This window comes from Neospora caninum, chromosome IX (genome assembly GCF_000208865.1).
Source record: "Neospora caninum Liverpool complete genome, chromosome IX".
Taxonomy (NCBI): domain Eukaryota; phylum Apicomplexa; class Conoidasida; order Eucoccidiorida; family Sarcocystidae; genus Neospora; species Neospora caninum.
The window spans coordinates 3,620,918-3,639,755 of record NC_018390.1 but is presented as its reverse complement, the minus strand read 5'-3'; the positions used below and the strand labels follow the sequence as shown (position 1 = coordinate 3,639,755).

At 51.0% G+C, this 18,838-nt stretch overlaps 1 protein-coding gene across 1 annotated transcript; it reads right to left on the bottom strand.

Moving 5' to 3' along the window:
* Nucleotides 1-152: 152 nt before the first annotated feature.
* Nucleotides 153-15,046, bottom strand: NCLIV_042830 (phosphoenolpyruvate synthase, related; the record flags this gene model as incomplete). Its single annotated transcript, XM_003881200.1, has 22 exons — nt 153-224; nt 834-1,015; nt 1,757-1,837; nt 2,406-2,598; nt 3,127-3,272; nt 3,546-3,696; nt 4,105-4,207; nt 5,030-5,269; nt 5,947-6,172; nt 6,635-7,088; nt 7,461-7,682; nt 8,031-8,102; nt 8,502-8,607; nt 8,848-9,012; nt 9,297-9,388; nt 9,782-9,928; nt 10,946-11,062; nt 11,392-11,456; nt 11,728-12,064; nt 12,397-12,475; nt 13,002-13,032; nt 14,785-15,046. The coding sequence occupies 22 exons, from the start codon at nt 15,044-15,046 to the stop codon at nt 153-155; spliced, it is 3,543 nt and encodes a 1,180-aa protein (XP_003881249.1).
* Nucleotides 15,047-18,838: the final 3,792 nt, after the last annotated feature.

The window sequence follows — 18,838 nt, the reverse complement described above, 5'->3', positions numbered from 1 at the left end:
AACAGCTGTCTAGATCGCGACGCGCAGCTCCACCCTCTGCCTTCGATTTGGCGGAATGGGTCAGCGATGTTCCTGCGCGGGAAACTGGACGCACTTCCCGCTGTCGTGTGAATGTGGCCGTCGTTTCTCCTTCACTGCACGAGCCTCACCCTTTAGTCAGAGGAAGGTTGCGGCCGAGACTGCACAACCCAGATTGCGTCACCTGAAATCACGCCTTCCACGTCCTGCATGCGCATGCAAACACAACACGTCCTTCGTAACCAGCATGCGTTTCAGCGGAAAACACAAAGACTCGACCCGTTACGGCTGGGGCTGCACTTTCGCCGTTTCCCACAAAAAGGAATACAGCAAAGAAAAACGGAAAAACGTATTCTCCACAGCACTCCTGGTGCACTCAACGAACGGACCGCGTTTTTAAATGTTGAAAGGGATGCACTCGTGGCAGCAGCGAAACAACAAATACGCACACGAATCGACACGAACAGATTCAGAGACATATGCACATTAACGTATTCACATATATATATATATATATACATATATATAAATATATATGAAACACGTGCATGTAAGTCGACGTGTGGGCTTTGGTTTTGCCTACATTGTTAGGAATCCGATTTGAAGCTCGGCACCGCCTCTTCCAGGATGAATACAACACGAGACCTCCATGGTCCCTATCTACCTAGAGCTCTATGTATCTATAGCTATGTATCTCTCCATCTATCGATCTGTGTATATATGTAATATATCCACCTACAAACGCCGACATCTATCTCTCCCTATAGAGAGACGTTTGAGTATACTTGTAAGAGATTTGATTGCTCGTTGCATACCTGTGGACCGTCGAGCTCGGCCTCAAGCGTTACAGCGATGCCAGCGAGTCTGTGTGCAATGTGGACTCTGTATCCGAGGTCTTGTGTCATCGGTTCCAGGGTGTAATCCATGACGCGCGATTTGACGAGGCTTGAGGGGGTGAGGAGAGGAGTCGCCTGGTGCATGCCTTTCCCGTCGCGCACTGAAAGTCCCAGGAAAGAAGAGGCGGGGAAACACGACCCTCAGACACGCGCGCATGCAAGGAAGGAACACAAACCGCGGGAACGGAGACGCGAGCACAGAGAGACGAAAAGGCAAACGCGCAGTCGCAACACAAACCACACGGTGAAGAGGTTGTAAGGCACGGCGGAAACGAACGAAAGATGTCTGCTCCAAAACGGCGCAACTGAAAAAGGGCGGTTGCTGCTGGACAGGCAGCCGTCGGGAGTTTCCCGGATTTGTCGAAGAGGCCCCAGGCACATCCTGGGTCGGTTGCCACTGGACGCAGGAGAGAGCACGAAGAGGCGTGTCTGTTCCTGTTCAGATCGCGTTTGCCTTTTGCCCGCGCGAACTTTGCCAGGGCGGCACACAGTGATGTTCACACGCCCACACCATTGGTACAGTGGTTTCTACAGCTGTCCGAGAGCACGGCAGTGTTACGCGTCTCGCCAGAAAGAACCGCGCACGTGTAGGCAGAAAAAGGAGACACACGGGTGCAAAACACAGGTCTTCTACAAAGAAATCTGCGCACAGAGTTTTGTCTCCGTATAGAGAGAAGAAAACGCGAGGCGGGTAGAGAGAAAAATATTGATATGCACAGGAAAGAAAACCCCACGACATTCCTGCCAAGAAGACGCCAAGCCAGATACTCAAATAGAGGCACGGGTGAGTTACGAGGCAACGGGAATGTCCCTGCCTATCTTGGACAACGAACCGGCCTTACGGGTGGTGAAGCTTCGGTTCTTTGGCATCGCAGGGACGAGGGACGTGCTATAGTTACAGAAGGAGAGCATCGTCACTTCGCCTGGAAAAAAAAGGGGGACAACGACAAAAAACGATCAAAAGACCCGACACTCTTTCTCCTCTAAATCACACACGTCACACGCCGTACCATGGGCATAGATGTGCATATATGTGTGAAGGCGTGCTCAGAGATATATATACCCGTGAGGATGCACGTGACCAGAGACACATACTCCCCATTTACAACCACAAGCATTTGCATCTACTTATTCATATACAGATATAGGTATACAGATGTCCCTGGAGATGCAGAGTATGCATGTAATATCGTCTTCTGACCTAGAAAGCACGCATACGCACGTATGACCATTTTGTGACGCATGCATATAAAACCTCACGCATATATATATATATATATATATATATGAGTATCGTATGCATGCATGTGCCTGCAAAAGAAAGTGTACAACGACGCATGTGTCTCCAGATATCAAAGTGCAGGTGAGAGTTCAACGGTGCTGGCAGGAGAGGTCGTCAGCTTCCCGCGGCGTTCATTCGCGCGAGGAAACAGTTGCCGTTTTGTGATACTCCCTCGTGTTTTTTTCCTCCGGCTTGGCGTGCGTTCCCACCTGTCGTTTTGTCCACGAGCATGCGATAGGGAGACCCTCGCGTGCCGGCTCCGGCGACCGTCTCTCCGAGGCCAGGCGCAATTTCGGCGTAGAGGTGATGCATGTCCTTCTCCAGCGGATTGACCGTGTGAAGAATGAAACTCAGTTCTGGGCTGACTAACTCCTGGATCAAAACGGCCATGCACGCGTGGTGCTGTCGAAACAACAACAAGGACACACTCCACTTTCAGCTTCTGGACCTCCAAAAACACCCCTCTCTCCCCCTGGATGCCATCCCCACTCTTTGCAGTTTATCGACAAGATTTCGGCGTGAGCGATCACGTGGCCGCAGTGCGCGTTTGGATCTCCCGTAAGATCCTAAGCGCTCTGCATGCTCGAAAAACGTAGGGAGGCCTGGCCGAAGAGCGACAAACTGCGAAACCGTTTGCTTTCAGCTTTCGACATGGAGGCGATTTTCGGCGGCGCCTCCGACTGAAAAAAGCTGGCTTCTGCCTCGTTGGCTGTTGCGCTCAGAAACAAAGGCCACGTCGTCGACACTGGTGGACTCGGCTGGAGAAGAGAAAGAGAGAACGTGGGATGAGGCCCGACAGCCCAGCGCGGGGCACGAGGGACAAGGCGAAAACGACACCTGTCTGCAGGCGAAGTTTGGAGCCATGCAGAATGCACGAGATGCGTTTCCGCGAGAAGAGAAACGCGCTAACGAGGAGAGAATGCGACGCACCTGAGGAACGCCGGCAGCTCGTCTCGCGAGGATTGCGCGGCGAGAGTAGAGAGACGCCCAGACCGTCACGACAGCCGACTGGAAGGCGGCTACATCGGCCACTGAGACGTTCGCCACGGACTCATATAGCCCCGCCGCCGACATGCCTAGAGAAAACGGGCACGAAACGAGGAAAAATCAAAGACAAAAAGAAAAGCCGGGACAAAATACCGAAAACCAAAGACAGAAAACCCAAAAGAACAAAGACAAAAGGTGCGTATCGAGAACAACGAGAAACGTGGGAAGCGAGAGGAAACCGAAGAAGCAGAGAAGGGACACCAACGTCAGCCGAGGAGATCAGAATAAAGAGCGAAGCGAGAAAAAAGAGAGACAAGCGCGACAGAATCACGGGAAGAGAAATTGGACACACTACGATTTACCTTTCAAATCCTCGACATTCGCAGAGGAGCGGACCACGAGGCGCGAGCGAGCTCCAAACCCGTGGACAACAGGCAGAACGATTTCCTCGGGAAGGACCAAATGCATGATGAGTTCTTGAAGTTTTCTTGCCGCCTCATCCAGCTGTGAACCCTGCAGGCCAAAGGCCACGCACAAAGAGACATCCCTCGCTCCCTCTCTCTCCACACGTATTCCACAAACGAATACATATTTAGATATATATATATATATATATATATGCGGCCTAAAAGCATACAAACATATTTATGTGCATGCAGTGAGATATCGCGAGTACGGGTGGCTGTTTCTGTCTCGCTGTCCTCTCTGTGAGTCAGCATGAAGACGCGACGGACAGCAGTCCTCTGTGGAGCGAAGAACGCGCCTAGTGAAAAAGCGGAATCAGGTGGCGAGGAGCCGCGCTGCGGGGTGACGAATCTCGAGAGACCAGAGACAGTGGGCGCGCATGTGTCTCTTCGTTCGCTAGTCGTAACGCGCCCGCGCCAAAACAGTCTCCGTTCGCTTCCTTCGCCTCAAACGCACAGGTGCACGTGTTTCGAGCGTCTCGATGAGAACTTGAAACTCTTCTTTCTTCCCTTGTTCCTGAATCAGCCATTCGGCGGTGCCGTAGGGGAAGGCAAGAACGCTGAACGGGAAGACATCGTGGCAGTGAGCAGAAAAACGCGAGGGAGATGAGAGACGACGGAGAGCATGCGCAGAAGGGTTTGGGGAGACAGGGACAGTGCGGGAAACGGAAAGAGAAGGCGACGAAAAAAACGAGGGCGGCAGGGGCGGTGGTAAAAAAGTCCAGAAGAAAAACCTGGACTCCCTCTGCATCCGCTGGATTTCGAGATGGCGAGTTACTGCCGCAGGAACGAAACGTGTGCATCCTCGCAATCATTCGAATCATCCTCGGATCATCGCTTCTTCTCGATTTCAGGAAACACGCAAAAAACTGTGAAGACCTGTCAAGCCGCAGAACGGGAGACCCCCAGAGAGGGAGCGGCACTCATCGCCATCACCAGCTGTATGCACGCAGCCGTCCGAAGCGATGTGCACATGCGCGGGTTTTAGTGATCACTCACGTTATGTCTGAACATCGGCAACTACAGGTGTGTATATCTACATACACCTATATACCTACAATGATCTGTAATTCTATCTCGATCGATCTACATCTATCTGTATCTATGTAGACCTACATGTCTACATACATATACATAGATGCATATATGTATATATGCAGACACACGGGGAATGAATTAAGGCGACCCTCTTGTATCTAAGTGTGCGCTTTCACGCTGCTGCTTAAAGCGCGAGACGGTGCCATCGACACAGCTGAAGTGGAAATAAAAGCCTCCGCATATTCCAACCTATATATATATATATATATATATATATATGTTTTCTGTAGGTTTTGGGGGATCCGTGACACGTGCCTTTGAGAAAACTTTGGACTGTTTCTTACTTTGGGGCTTCGAACACTTCCGCCGGGGCGTTAGACCCGCGGCCGTTGTCGCCGTCGTTTCGCGTTTCTGCCTCCTCCGCCAGAAGTCTCAGACGCGCACAGGTCGCCGCCTTCGCGCCGCACGTCTCGAGAGTCACATCTCTGACGGCGAGCGGCGGAGGTGGTGCGGAGGCTGTGAGGAGCGCAGGCGGAACTGCCGAAGAGAACGGGTATGACGGCGATCGCGAGGAAACTCGCACGCTGAGAAAAACGCGACAAAGCCAGGGTGCCGAAGCAAAAAAATCACGAAAAACGGTACAACACGTGAAGAACACTGCACAGAGTTTCGGCTGACACACTTCCTGTGCACATCTCACAAAGAGCTCGCCACCCAAGTGTGTGCATCAACAGATCTCCCTGTCAACCTCTCTCTCTCTCTCTATATATATATATATATATGTATATACATTGTATATATACGTATATATATATATATATATGTAGCTAGTTAAATCTCGACGTCTCTCGATACATACGCCAATTTCTGTCCACGTGCATACCTCAGTGTGAAAGATCGCTTCTCGTTTTCTCGGGTTCCCGTTCTTTCTCGGGCGTCTGCATCCGTTTTCTGCCTTAACGGATTCAAACAGATACGGCGATGCATATTTACACATACATACATGTATACACATATATACGTATACATGTATATATATGGAGGTCCGCGGTGCGGTAGATGTGGAAAAATGTGCGTTTGTGTATATAGAGTACCACTGCGATGTAGACACACAGCGAGATAGCCATTCCCACGTAGAGCTGTAAAGCTATGGCCATCAGCAAGCAGATCCACGACGGCCTTTCTACTGTCCTTCACGCGTTGCGCGCCCGCTCTCTGCATGCGCGGCGCGCATCTTTACTCGGTTTTCTTCCGAGCTTACGGTGAATTTCCGTCTTTTGCGCTCGATTTCTCGACGGAGTTTTCTTCTGGTGGGCGTTGCCTCTGTAGAGCCTCCGTCGCTTTCTCGCCCTCCAGAACTTCGAAAGAAATCGCGCGAGAATCTGCTGAGAGAGAAACAAGTTTTCCTTGGGCTGCCGCAAAGGCGTCAAAAGCCGATGGGTCTTGACAGGCAACAAACGGGACACCCTTCTGACGAGCGCGCACACCTGCAAAACCGTGACACTCACATACACATACACATACATATATATATGTATATATACGTATATATGTATATATACGTATGTATGTATATATACGTATATATGTATATATATGTATATATATGTATATATATATATATATATATATATACATTTCTCTGTATCGGGGGGGTATGTGCACAAATGCCCCTATGACCGATATATATCTATATATATCTATATATGTGTGTGTCGATCTCTTTCTCTTTCTGTCAATATCGATACAAAGTAAAGGAACACGTATGCCCAGCTCCATGGCTCTCTGCAGATGTCTTCATATATGCAGAACCCGATGTCTCTATGTAGATGCATGCATATACATACATATATATATGAATATATGCATATATACGCAAAAGCGTATCTGTATATGTTTATGCTGAATGTGCATGCGCGGCATTGCCACGAAATGCATCGCGTCTTTACCGAGATGGCTGAGGATGGGCAAATCATGGCCGACGACGACGCCAACAACGCGGCCGCATGCCCCGTCCAGCCCTGCGATTTCTTCGTCGCCACTTGCACATCTCGCCGCGAGAATGAGAGGCGGCGCGTCGAGGAACCGATCGTTCGCTTTCGAGGCTTCACCTTTCTCGTCTCCCAGGCGCGTTCCCGTCTCCGCCTTCTCTGCAGAGACAGTCGAGACACCCGCCTTGGACGCAGGCGTGCACGCACTCGCGCATGCGTCCTCGGAAGGTCTGTCGCGGCCAGAGCACAGCGCGGCGGAGTGGTTCCGCCTCACGCAGTGGAGCGCAGCTTCTTCGAGAGTGTCGAAAAGAAGAACCGAGCCGACAGCTTTGCCAGCAACTAGCGCGTCGTAGGGCTGGAGATTCAGACGGACTTGAATGCAGCGGAGCAACGCGCGACAGAGCTTCGAAATCTGCGAGGACACAAAGCCCGAAACTGCGGCTCTGGGTGGACGCAGGCTGGAAAGACGAGAAAGGCGGATACGCGAAATACGAGAGGCGAGATCAGAAACAGGAGAGAAAAGTCACCCACTCCAAAAACCCAACAGAAGGATCTACGCGAGAATGCACACGCAGGAACCAGACGACATTCGAATCGATACGAATGGTCCATACGAACGCGTTCTGTTACAAACACATAAACGTACATACGTAAATAAATATATTATATATATATATATATGTAAAGATATATGTAATGATATATGAAAATATATACATATATATATGCATGCAAAGCGAGGTTTTCGCCTGTGTTTTGTTTCAAGTTCCGCGTGGGGATTCACCTGGAAGACGACGCTGCTGCGGATGGTTGCCTCGGAGTAAATTCTGACGGAGAGAGAAGGCAACTTGAGGAGGTGCCCGAGGGCGAGAGCTCGGTTGGAGAAGAGCGCAATTTGCAAGTCGGAAAAATCTTCGCAGAGGCGGCGACATCTGTCCAGAGAAGCCTTCAAAATCAAAAAATCGTCCCTCGAGTGAAACGCCTGCCGCGCCAAACTGGAAAACTCCTGAAAAAACAGAAACACCAGTCTAAAATCAGCAGCCATAGTTCCCCTTTTCGCGACACACAAATTGACAACACATATACGTACACATATACGTATAGGAAGAACGACGTGTCCAGATATCAAGCAGATGCATGCACGTGTATATATATATATATATATATGCATTTACAAATATATATATATATATATATATATATGCATTGATTCGCATATACATATATGTAAGTACATTCGTAAACTCTGTATATTCATATATATATATATATAGTGGGGGTAGCGGGATGTCTATGTGTGGAGAAGACACTTTTGCCCAGTCTGAGTTTGAGGTTTTGCCGAGAAGAAACTCACATTGGCCAAGGCTCGGCATTCATCGCGTTTGATTCCGCTGATGCGCACATTCTGAAGTCCCAAAGAGAGGGCCTGAAAAAAGAAGACGCAACGCAAACCCTAAAGTCTGCGAGCAGAGGAATCGCCGTGTATGCACGCGCAACGCTAGACCACAAAAAAAGAGGTAAACAGGTGTCAGGAAATGAAGAAAGTATATCTCGAGAGAAACATACACAGATACTTACGGATAAGTCCCTCTACAAAGATATATACCTACATATATACATATATATATGAATATATATATATATACATATATATATGTATTTCTTCAGCGGACAACAGCGGTAGCTACAGAGCGATACCTATCGTTTGACAGATGCATCGAGACATGAGTATATCCAGAGAGCGCTGTATATCTTTATCTGTATTTCTAAGATGTGGACGCGAAATGCATTCGCCCGTTTTTGGCGAGGAACTGGTCTTCCGCACCTCGAGCGCTTCTGCCCATCGGTTGTCGGGTTGCTGCTCGAACAGCGTCTCGCTGCGGCTGAGGAGGACGAAGGCGACGTCGTCCAGCAAGATTTCTGCCAGTCGCCTACACGCGCGAGAAAAAGAAAAGGGAAAAGGTGGAAGCCAAGTGCGCGGGGGAAAAGGCTGCAAAACCCGAAAAAAGACTCGAGAAAAGAAAAAAACGCGACAACACGTTCTCTCTTCTCTCCCCCGATATCGTCCCTGATTCGATAACTCCATCTCTCGCCCTCTCAACCGCCATCAAAGGCAGCAAACGACGTGAAATGCGAAAGACAGAACACCAGAGAAAGACGAGTAAACGTACATTTCTTGCACTTGGTAGACATCCTGATGATGGGTTGTCGCCGCGCTGTCTCTCAGCTGGCAAGTGAACGACGCGCGGAGATCGACGCACACCGACAGCGTCACGAGCAACTTCGTCAGCCCCGCATTCGGATCATCGCTGCGAGCCTTCGACTCCAGAAATCGACTGAAGAGAGGAACGAGACACACGGAACGCCTACACGCCTTCACGCTCGAAGGCGAAAACTTGCCACACGTTCTGTCGAATGTAACAACATGCACCGAGAACCCAGCTACACGCCCACACATCCACAGATACAGCACGCCAGCAAATATATATATATATATATATATGGAAATAAATGTATGCACGTAAACAACGTATATAAATGAAATGTATGTGCGCGTGCCTATCAAAACGTGCATGCATATGTTTATTCCATTCGAGTGTTCAGATGTGTGGGGACGAACGCGATCAGCTCGGCAGCGCGGGGATTTTCTTGCTGGCAAAGTTCCTCGAGTCGCGTCTCCAAATCCGTGGCGTTGAAGAAGCGGCGCAACTCCTGCACCACGAAAAACCCAAGGTCTCCGAGAACGCGGCGATCGAAGGAGAAACGTAAAATGCGCGAAAAGGCCACAACCACGGCCCAAACGCGTTGAATCCACAGACGCCCATATTTACATGCATAAACAAGCACTACAATTACATATATATATATATATATATATGTTGGTACATGCATATCTTCATCTGAATATCTCTTTGGTGTTTCATGGATGTCGTTAGATGTCGGCACCCGGGTTGATCGTGAACGCCAAAATCTGGAATCGTCATCGCCATTGATACCTATCTGAATCTCTCAGGGTGTGCTGTGACTTGGCTTTCGACGCAGAAGTGCCCGGTTTGCGGGTGTTTTTGTGTGCGGCTGTTTGGAAGGATTCCGTTTCTTCCTTACATCGTAGAAGCGCTCAAACTCGACGATGAACTCGTGAGGATATCGCCCCGGGGTGCTGTGGAATCTTTGAAGAAGTTTCTCCGCTGTCACTAGGTCCTCCGGGCCTGCGCAGCGATGCAGTTTGTTTTGAAGGGCGTGTTTGATTTCCTGAAACGGAACAGAGACCGCCGCCGCATTTAGAAGCCGCAGGGAAGACAACGACGAAAACGCCCGAGAAAAAAGCGAGAGAAGGTCGACAAAGGAAAGAGACAGGAAGAGAATGAAAAGAACGACGAGAACGAAAAAACAAGGAGGAGAACGAAAAAAGAAGGAAGAGAACGAAAAAAGAAGGAAGAGAACGAAAAAAGAAGGAAGCGAGAAAAGGAAGAAGGAACCGCCATGTGAGGAGACGAACACGGAAGAAAGGGGAAGGCATGCAGCCCCAGCCGGGGGGATCTCGTCTGAGGAAGTTTGCCAGAGGGCGCCCGGTCACGGATAGAGGGAAAGCTTTTGAAAAAAGAGGGGGGGAGTAGCACGCAAAAGGAGCCCGCGGCCTTCAGCGAGAGAGGAAGAAAATGGCCGTAATGTGTATATAGAAGAGCGCATCTCCTCGAGGAATTCCAGTCATTGTGCGGAAGCCTCCGAACCGGAAGAAAGCGGGAGAAACGGAAGAAAGCGGGAGAAACGGAAGAGAACGAAAAAAACAGAGACGAGCGGGAAAGCGAGAGAGAGAGAAGGAAAAAGGGAAATCACGAAAGGAACGACGACACGAGGGAGAAGAGGGCTTTACGTTTTTCAAGTCGGAGGGAATATCGTTTCGGTGTGCAATGTCTCGAATTCTCGTCAGGGGCTGAGCCGCCGTAAAGGGAGCGCTGAAGGACGGGAGCGAAGGGGCGATCGAACGGGCGAGGATGCGAAGGGCGTCAGCCTGCGAAGCCAACAGGGGAGAGAAGAGAGCGAGGGGATGCAGAAGGGAGAGAAAAAAGCGCAAGAGTCTAGCCCGCCACAACGGAATCAAGACGGAAACGGGCACAAGAGAAGAGAAAGCCGCGAAGAACACGTGAAGAAGCGACAGGACAGGAGCAAACCAGAACCATGAAGACGCAGCCCAAGGATATTCGGGACGAAGCGCGTGGCGAAGCAGTCGCGAGAAGGAAACAGTCGAAAGGTGTCTTTTTCGAGTACCATGACGTCGTCTCTGCTGGCCGCCTCCTGCATGATTTGTTCGAGAAGGACGCACAACTCCCTCGAGAGATTGGCGTGGTGATTCGGGCGGAAATGTCTGCCGTCCTCCGTGCAAACCTGAAAAGGAAACCAAGGAAAAAGGCCGAGAAGGTCTGAACCCCGCACTCGGATAGCTCTCGAGACCAGCGGCCTCTCAACGGCCGCGCGCGAAACCTGAGACTGGAGCTCCGGCGAAGGCGAAACTCTCTGACCGCGGCAACGGCCCTAAAACTCCTATTCGGTCTGCAAACGCAGGAGGAGCAAAGGCGAAGGGCGGTTTACGCCGACAGCAGTTTCCGAGGAGGACGGAAGCCTGAATTGTCGCCAGCGGGAGGCAGAAACAAAAGGGGAAACAGTAGGCACCCCTCGGGGTCTGACGAACTGAGCGAAAACATGTGACTACTCACGATGTCGCCTTGGGAGATGAAGCGAAGGTAGATGCTGCAGTAGGCCAGAGAGTCGATGAGGTTCACTGAAGAGAAAAACACGGAAGTTGTGCCACGTTTTTCGTGTCGCATGGCCTCTCTGCAAACCCCCCCGCGTAGCCCTCCCTTGTCGTCCCCGTCTTCACGGGTCTTAAACCCTTTACCCCGCGGAGGCTGTTTCAAATGGACCTCCACACCAGCCCACAAGGGATTCCCTTTTTCAGCCGTGTTTTAATGCATTTTGCTGTTCTTCCGCTCCCCTTTCTTCTCGTCGCTGCATGCGCACAGTGCTCTCGCGATTCTCGGATCTTTGCGTACCTGTGTCCTGGGGATTGTATCTGAATTTCCCGTCTTTTAGGGCGGCGGTGAGGACGGCCTTGACCACCTCGAGTTTCTCTCTCCAGCTTTTCGCGCCTCGCTCCCCGTCAACCACGAGCCGCAGCGGCGAGGCCCCGGGAGGCGGTCCTTCTGGAGCTTTCTGGTTTCGCTCTTTCGTCTCGCCTTCCTCGTCGGCTGCTGGGTCCAGCAGGTGACTGGCGACAGAGAACGGCGAACCGCCGAGCGACGAAGTGGAGAGAGACGTGGGCGACGAGAGCACATCGAGGCGAGATGACAAGCGAGGGAGAGGCGACGCTGCAGTGTCCGGCGACCGCCCCTGCGCAAAGCAGGAAAACGCGCGACAAAGGTTCAGCAGCAAGTGAAGAAAGAGCGAATGCGAGAAAAGAGACGAGAGAGAGAGGAGAGAAGAGAGAGCTAGGAAAGAAGAGAAATGGAGAAGCGGAAGATCGAAAAGAAACACAAAGCTAATGCGAGAGAGAGACATGATCTAGACCGGGTTCCAAGTTACGGAGTAACGTCGAAGGCGGGAGCCGATGCAGGAACGAAAGAACTCGGGAGGAATGCCCAAAGTTGACACACACGCGCCTGAGCAACTTGGAAGGAAAGACGAAACAGGCGAACGCCACAGCGATGTGGTAAGCGACTCACCATCCATGTAGGCGGCTGGTGCTGACCGTCGGATCCAGGTGAGAGTTTCAGGTCGACGGTTAAGATCTTTGAAGGCGGTCTGCGAAAACAGAAACCTCTGTGAGCAAGCAAGTTCTTCTCTGTCGACCGCAGCTCCTACACATCGGTCTCCGCGCACCTCGAGGGTGCCCGATCTCTCCCCGTTCTCCAAAAGCACGTGTTTCGTTCTCTGCTCCGCGAGGCCCCTCATCGCTCTCTTCCTTCTCGTTCCCCTGTGTCTGTGTCAAATCCTCTCCACACCTCTGGCTTCCCGTCCCCTCGACACAGCTTCGATTCCTTGCGCCTTCCCCCTTTGTGTGAAGCACTGCGCAGCTTCTCACTGGGCTTCTGTTTTGGCGTTCTGTTTCCTTCCCGCTGAAGAGCCTCTCCTTTGTCATCTCTTCCGTTCCTTCGCACGAGATCTTCCCCGCGCCCTCCGGGATTTTCCCTCTGTCGGCGACCGCTCGGCCCCTTTGTCTTGCGCGTGCCTCCAACGCGGGGGGATCGCGGGGGCCGCGCTTATATACGACTCCATGAAAAGTGGAGAATTTCTTTCCCAGGTTTTGCCCCGAGGTCGCTGCACTTACACCCAAGGCAACTGCTCGCTTTGCCACTCGCCTGTACAGACAGCAGCCAAAAAGAGAGGAAACGAACATGCGCACTCTCCCTTCCTCCGGCAAGGCGAGACACCCGCGGCGCGTGCAAAGGGACAGGAAGGGAGAAAAAGAGCCGCGAAACTAAGGTGAAAGAAACCGCGACGGATAAATAGCCACAAAAGAGACAGCGGCGAAGCGAAAAGGGGTGAATCCGGAGAGTGAAACGAAGGAGTGAGAAAGTCAAGGCGGCAAACAACAGCGAACACGAGAGAGAACGGGAAGAAGCACGGAAGGAAAGATCGGCGTGTTCTGCATCCAAAAACTCACCGAAATGGCTTCGATAAATGACAGGAGAGTCTGTGTGGATCTTGCGGTTGTCTGACGCGTTGCAGCAGCCAAGGAGATTCAAAAGCAGGAAAATGAGGCTCCACGCAAGAGCTCTCTGATCCCTCAGCGTTTGCTTTACTCCCTCTTCCTGTATAGCAATGCCCCCAGAGCGAACCGTAGTGCGCACCTCGCACCTTCGCGTGTTGAGAGCTACGCATACAAAAATATATGTTAAAGGAATGTGTTTTCAGAGATGGTATTTGCACGCCTACAGAAAATGCACGATGAAAGACGACAAGGGAGATGGGCTCCGAAAACCCGAGCTTTTTGCCGGAGCAGGGAACCATCCTCTTTTCTCCCAGTGATCTGCCTTTCTTTCTGTCTCGATGTCTCTCTAACCAACTTTTCCACACACCCTGCCTCGTGCTCATCTTCTTCACTGCTCGCGTTCTTCCTCTCCGTGACCAGTTCGATCCGTCTCGTCTTCTTCCATTTCATTCACGTTCTCTGTCTCTCCTCTCAACATCTCTCCGAATATAGTGCGGAGCGCCCCAGAACTCAGGTAACATGCATCTAAAACTCGAGAGATGAGGCGCGTGGTCCCGCGCGGCTCTGCTCCCCAGTATTGGAGACGAAGGGGATAACGCGGAGGTAACTAGGCCCCTTCTTTTAGCTCGGCAGATTAGAAGTGTTTCGTTGCGCGCGACATGTGCACGCAGGGGCGCATATTTCGCAAACATGGGTCTTACTCGCTTGTAGAAGAGAAAATCAAAATCGAAGACAGAATGGAAGTGCTCACATTCGTCTGTCACAGGTTCTTCCGTCCCTCCCCGCTACCCAAAGTTTCTCTATTTCACCTTTGCTTGGAGACAAACAAATGTATACCTATACATGTGTATTAATCTAACGATACATATCAATATAGTGACATACCTACAGATGTACCAAGATATAAAAGCATGCGTTCCCCATCTTCCCCCAGGCTGATCTTCTGAAGACGGGTTTCCTCCCTAATGTATCCATGCAACCTGAAGCATCTCCATATTGGAGTACCTATTCCCCTGCCCCGTCATTCTCCACATGTGCATCTTTACACACCCAATATGTATATCGCCCCATTTATTCGTATACACTAATATGTATCTGTCTATCTGGATATACATACATCTTCAAATATATATACATATATATACATATATATATGTATATGGATATAGATATCTCTACATATATAGATATATATATATATACATATAGATATCTATATATATATATATACATATACAGGTATGCATATATACATCCGTAGTTACGCATTTATATAAGTAGCTATACATAAACATATTCGCATGTGTGTATCACCACTTATACAGTTACACAAAAGCAAGGAGATGGAGGCTGCAAAAGCAGAGGTGAGCAGGTAAGTGAGTGTGTCACCAGGACTTACCGATCTGTTCCCATACGACGTAGTCTTTGTGTTGACTCATGATGACGAATTTGAACTCGACATCTTGGGCTCTGGGGATTCGAACCTCCCCTGCGGATTTCCACGTGGGGAAGGACTCACGCCCGGTTTCGAGCTGCAGTGCGTCATCGAGGCGCCACGACCCGAGAGCAGACGCATTTCCCACAACCCATACCGTTTGTCCAGGCTGCGTATGCGGGCAAATGCACTCGAACTGGACGCTCACGCCCGATGGGTTCTGCATTTTCTCTCTTTCTAGCGCGAAAAAGGCGGGGCACAAAGAACAGATAGACTTCAAATAGAGCAAAAGAGACAGACGCTACGCGCGGAAGAAGAACCGGAAGAAACGGAAGAAGGAGGCGTTCTTCTTAGAAGTTTCGGGAGCGTTGACGACGCTTGGGAGACAGGACGGTATTCAGCATATGTGTCTTGTACAGAGGAAGTGCGCATGCGCGGCGGATGTTTGCAGGCGTGTATGATTACTTGGTGTTCCTCTACGGATGTGGAGAAGGCATTTTCATTCACGCTGCGAGTTCGCAACCGAGACGATATTCCCCTTGCGCAGCAAACCAAGAGACCCCTCCCTCAGAAAGGGAGGTGGGTGTCGAGGACCGCGTCGTAAAAACAGATTGAGAAGAGAGCATCTCTTCCCGCTTTTGCTCGTTGCTCGAGACGCGAGAACAAAAGGCCAACAGCGGAAACGTTCTCAGCATGTATCGCCCTTCTTCTCGAAAAGTGAAACGAAGAAAAGAGGGAGAAGCACCCACGTCTCTCGAAAAGAATGGAACAGTGAGGCTTTGCCTGTTCCTGTTTCGAGCGGACAACGCGAGGGAAAGCGGCCTGTACATACACCCAAGCTCGGTACGAGGTTCTCTTCGCAGAGATCGACGGAAAACGAGCGTTGTGGAGAAGAGGAGCAAGAGGCAGGGACAGATGCAAGCTCTCGAAAGAAGGGAAAGGCCGAGATTTCGCGGTCCTAATCCCCGAGCCGCATACACAGAGAAACAAAAACCCGGACACGGTGTCGGGGATAGGCCCAGAACAGGCTGTGCCTCGCTGGCGAAAAGGGTGGAGCGACAGAGAGAACGTCGCGGCAAGACAGCGACAGACAAAGGACGATTACCTCCCGGAATTCCCTGAATACGACAGACGAGGGAACCGAGAGACGGGAACGAAAGGTCTCGAGATGCACGCCGAGGCCCCGTCGCTGTCGCTGTCAGTGTGTGCGGTGAGCGTAAGATAGGCAGAGACAGGCAAGAAAACGGCAGAGAGGCGTGTCGAGTTTCAAGGGACGAACCAATGCGCAAATGCACGCAGAGGCTACAAAATGGCTGGTGTGCGGTTTCGCGGCCAGATCTCTGAAGAACAAAAAACGCGAAAAGCGCGGTTCCGCGTGAGAGCCAGCTCACCCCCTTTTCGAGCCAAAGATAAAACCTAGTGGTTAGTCGTCGCGATAAGGCGCAGTGATCGTCTTGGAGGAAGTCGCTGTGGAAAATGCATTTGAATGCCTCTTTCGCCGGAAATGGGACCGGTTCGCATCCATAGCCAGGCACAGGCTTCTGTTTATATGCAGACAGGTATTGGTACGGACAGACGAACGATACCCAGTCGCAGATGCAGTGAAAAAGCACTAGAGAAATCCCCCGATGTGTGCGCTGAGAACCGCTCGAAGTGTGCCTGCACTGTCAGACTGGGCGATTTTGCGGCACGTCTGACACTTACAAGCCTACACAGATTTGTTGTGAAGGGCTCTTACGTGGACGCACGGACAAAGCTGCATGCCAGGGAGCCTGGTCGCAGCAAAGCACAGGGATGCGTCTGGGGTCAGCGAGGTGAAAAAAGAGATGCTGGATAGAGAAGCGAGGTTTTGGGGGTCGAGTCTCGGTCCTTTTCGCGTCGAATCGTGCACTAGAAACGCACGCAGGCAGCAACACGCATCGACAAAGTTTCGCACATGAAAGCGGATCCAGGAAAGACACTCGCAAAGCGGAGAAAAGGCGAACGCAGAGAAAGACCGAAATTGAGAAGCTTGCGGCTCAACCTAGTCTCCTCCGGTGCCTTGGGATCGATCGCTGTGTAATCACGCACCACAAAGCAGCATCACCGTTTCGGGCTGTCTGAAGAAAAGCAAAGGCGAAAAGCGTGTAGGGAATATACCACACGAAAGTCAAAAACAGGCAAGACAGAACCGTCAGCTCACCAAATGAGGAAACGGCGAGTTACAGAGCGAGCACAGCGTGCATGCTCGTTGCTACCGCTGACCTTGAGGACTCTTGAAGAACCAAGCGAAACGGATGGTCGAGAAGAAAGGCAAAACAAGCAGTGCTTGACTTGCAGACACAGTCAAAGCGGCCGGGAAAAAGAATTTCGAGTGGGAAAGTGCGACTTGCCTTTTTCGTGTTTGTGTGCACGTCTTTTTCCAGCATGACGCGATCTGCGCCCGTGAAACTCTCTCAGGGATGCCGACGGGCAGCCTTAACCTCCAGGGGGAAAACAGGCGCAGTATAAAAATAGGCTTCTCCGCCTTGTAGTGGGATTCAACAGGAACTTTCTTTGCGGGCACTTTAAAACGAACGCGACTTTCGTCGCCTACGTACTCTTTTCTGGGACTCAGAAACTTTTGTAGGAGGCTACTGCAGCGGTCGTAGAACGGAGCTCTCAACTCGCCCGTTACCGCAGCCGCCCACGCAAACAGTTCATTGCTACAGAAAACGCTTGCCACGCACGGCTACAGCCTCCCTGTCCTTTTCCTTTACTCCTTGACACAGCCTTTCTGCTCCATGCATTTATCTCCGGAGGTGTAGATAGACGTTCTCTTTAGACATGTGTTCTCTCGTCGGCGCAACGGTGTCCGATCTGGTTCGACGTCAAGTAGCAAGGACGGTTGTTAATAAGAACCCTTGTTCGCCAGCAGGTGCCAGGGCCCTTCCTCTCGTCCCATAGAAGGAACTACACAGACATGTCCAGGCAACTTCTCTCTATAACGGTGGGAAAACCAATAGTGTGCAAAAGTGTCCCGATATGCTTGCTGCCGTCGTCTGGAGAAAACGCCGGTGCACGAACTCTGAAATGTACCTTGCACGCCCACGCCTGCTTCGTTCCACTCCGAGTGTCTCCATGCTACCAACTTCCTTCGATTAGTTACATGAGTCCGTCCAGCACAAGTCGAGCTGTCGCATCTTAACTCGTGGCATGCGGTCGTCCTTAATACTGGGGGAAAACCAGCCCGCTGAAGCATCAGAATTTTCTCCCTCTAACAACGGCACAGAAGAGTTGCGTTTTCTGCTGAGGGATTCGGCTTCTTGAAGTGACACCGAATGGAGCGATATTTGGTCAGGCCGCATGACAGGAGCTCGTCCGTTTCACACCAGTTTGCAGTGACAGCATGCCACTTGAACAAGACAGACCAGATTTTCGACTCCACAAGTGAAAGACTGTAGAAAGTCACAAACGAACCCAAGCGAAATAGATATTCCAGTCAACCGCATAGGGTCTAAAGCGTTTTGCGGCACAGCGGATTCGCCGGGAATGAAGAGCTCCAAAGCAAAGAAACAACAACGTCAGGGATCTCATGCTCGATCGCGCGGTCTGAACCGTGCATGACTCAAGCAAGCTTCGTGGGAGTGTCAGTACTCTAGAAGGTCAATAGTAATCCAGGGCCAATACACACAGGGATATACGGTCAATTCGCTTCACAGTGGAGTGAGCAATGCATTCATCAGCGAGTCGAAGGCAGAGAGTAAGACTGCCCTTGTTGCTGAAGTCCATCACGACGTGTATCGAGGTGAATTCGTGTTCACTGGGACCAGAAATGAAGAAGGCAGGGGCTCATTGGCATTCATTGCCGGAGGAGTCTCGCCGGAGACAAACGGTCTTTTGGATGTAGTTTGTACAAGAAAAATGGAACCCTTTGTTGACCAGGGGCTGTCCTTTGTGAGAGGTCACGCAGGACTTGTCAAGCGCTCGAACAGAGCCTGCTGTTCTGCTTCGACTTTCTCGAGAGACACCCGGTAGACTCTCAATCTGAATGAGAGCA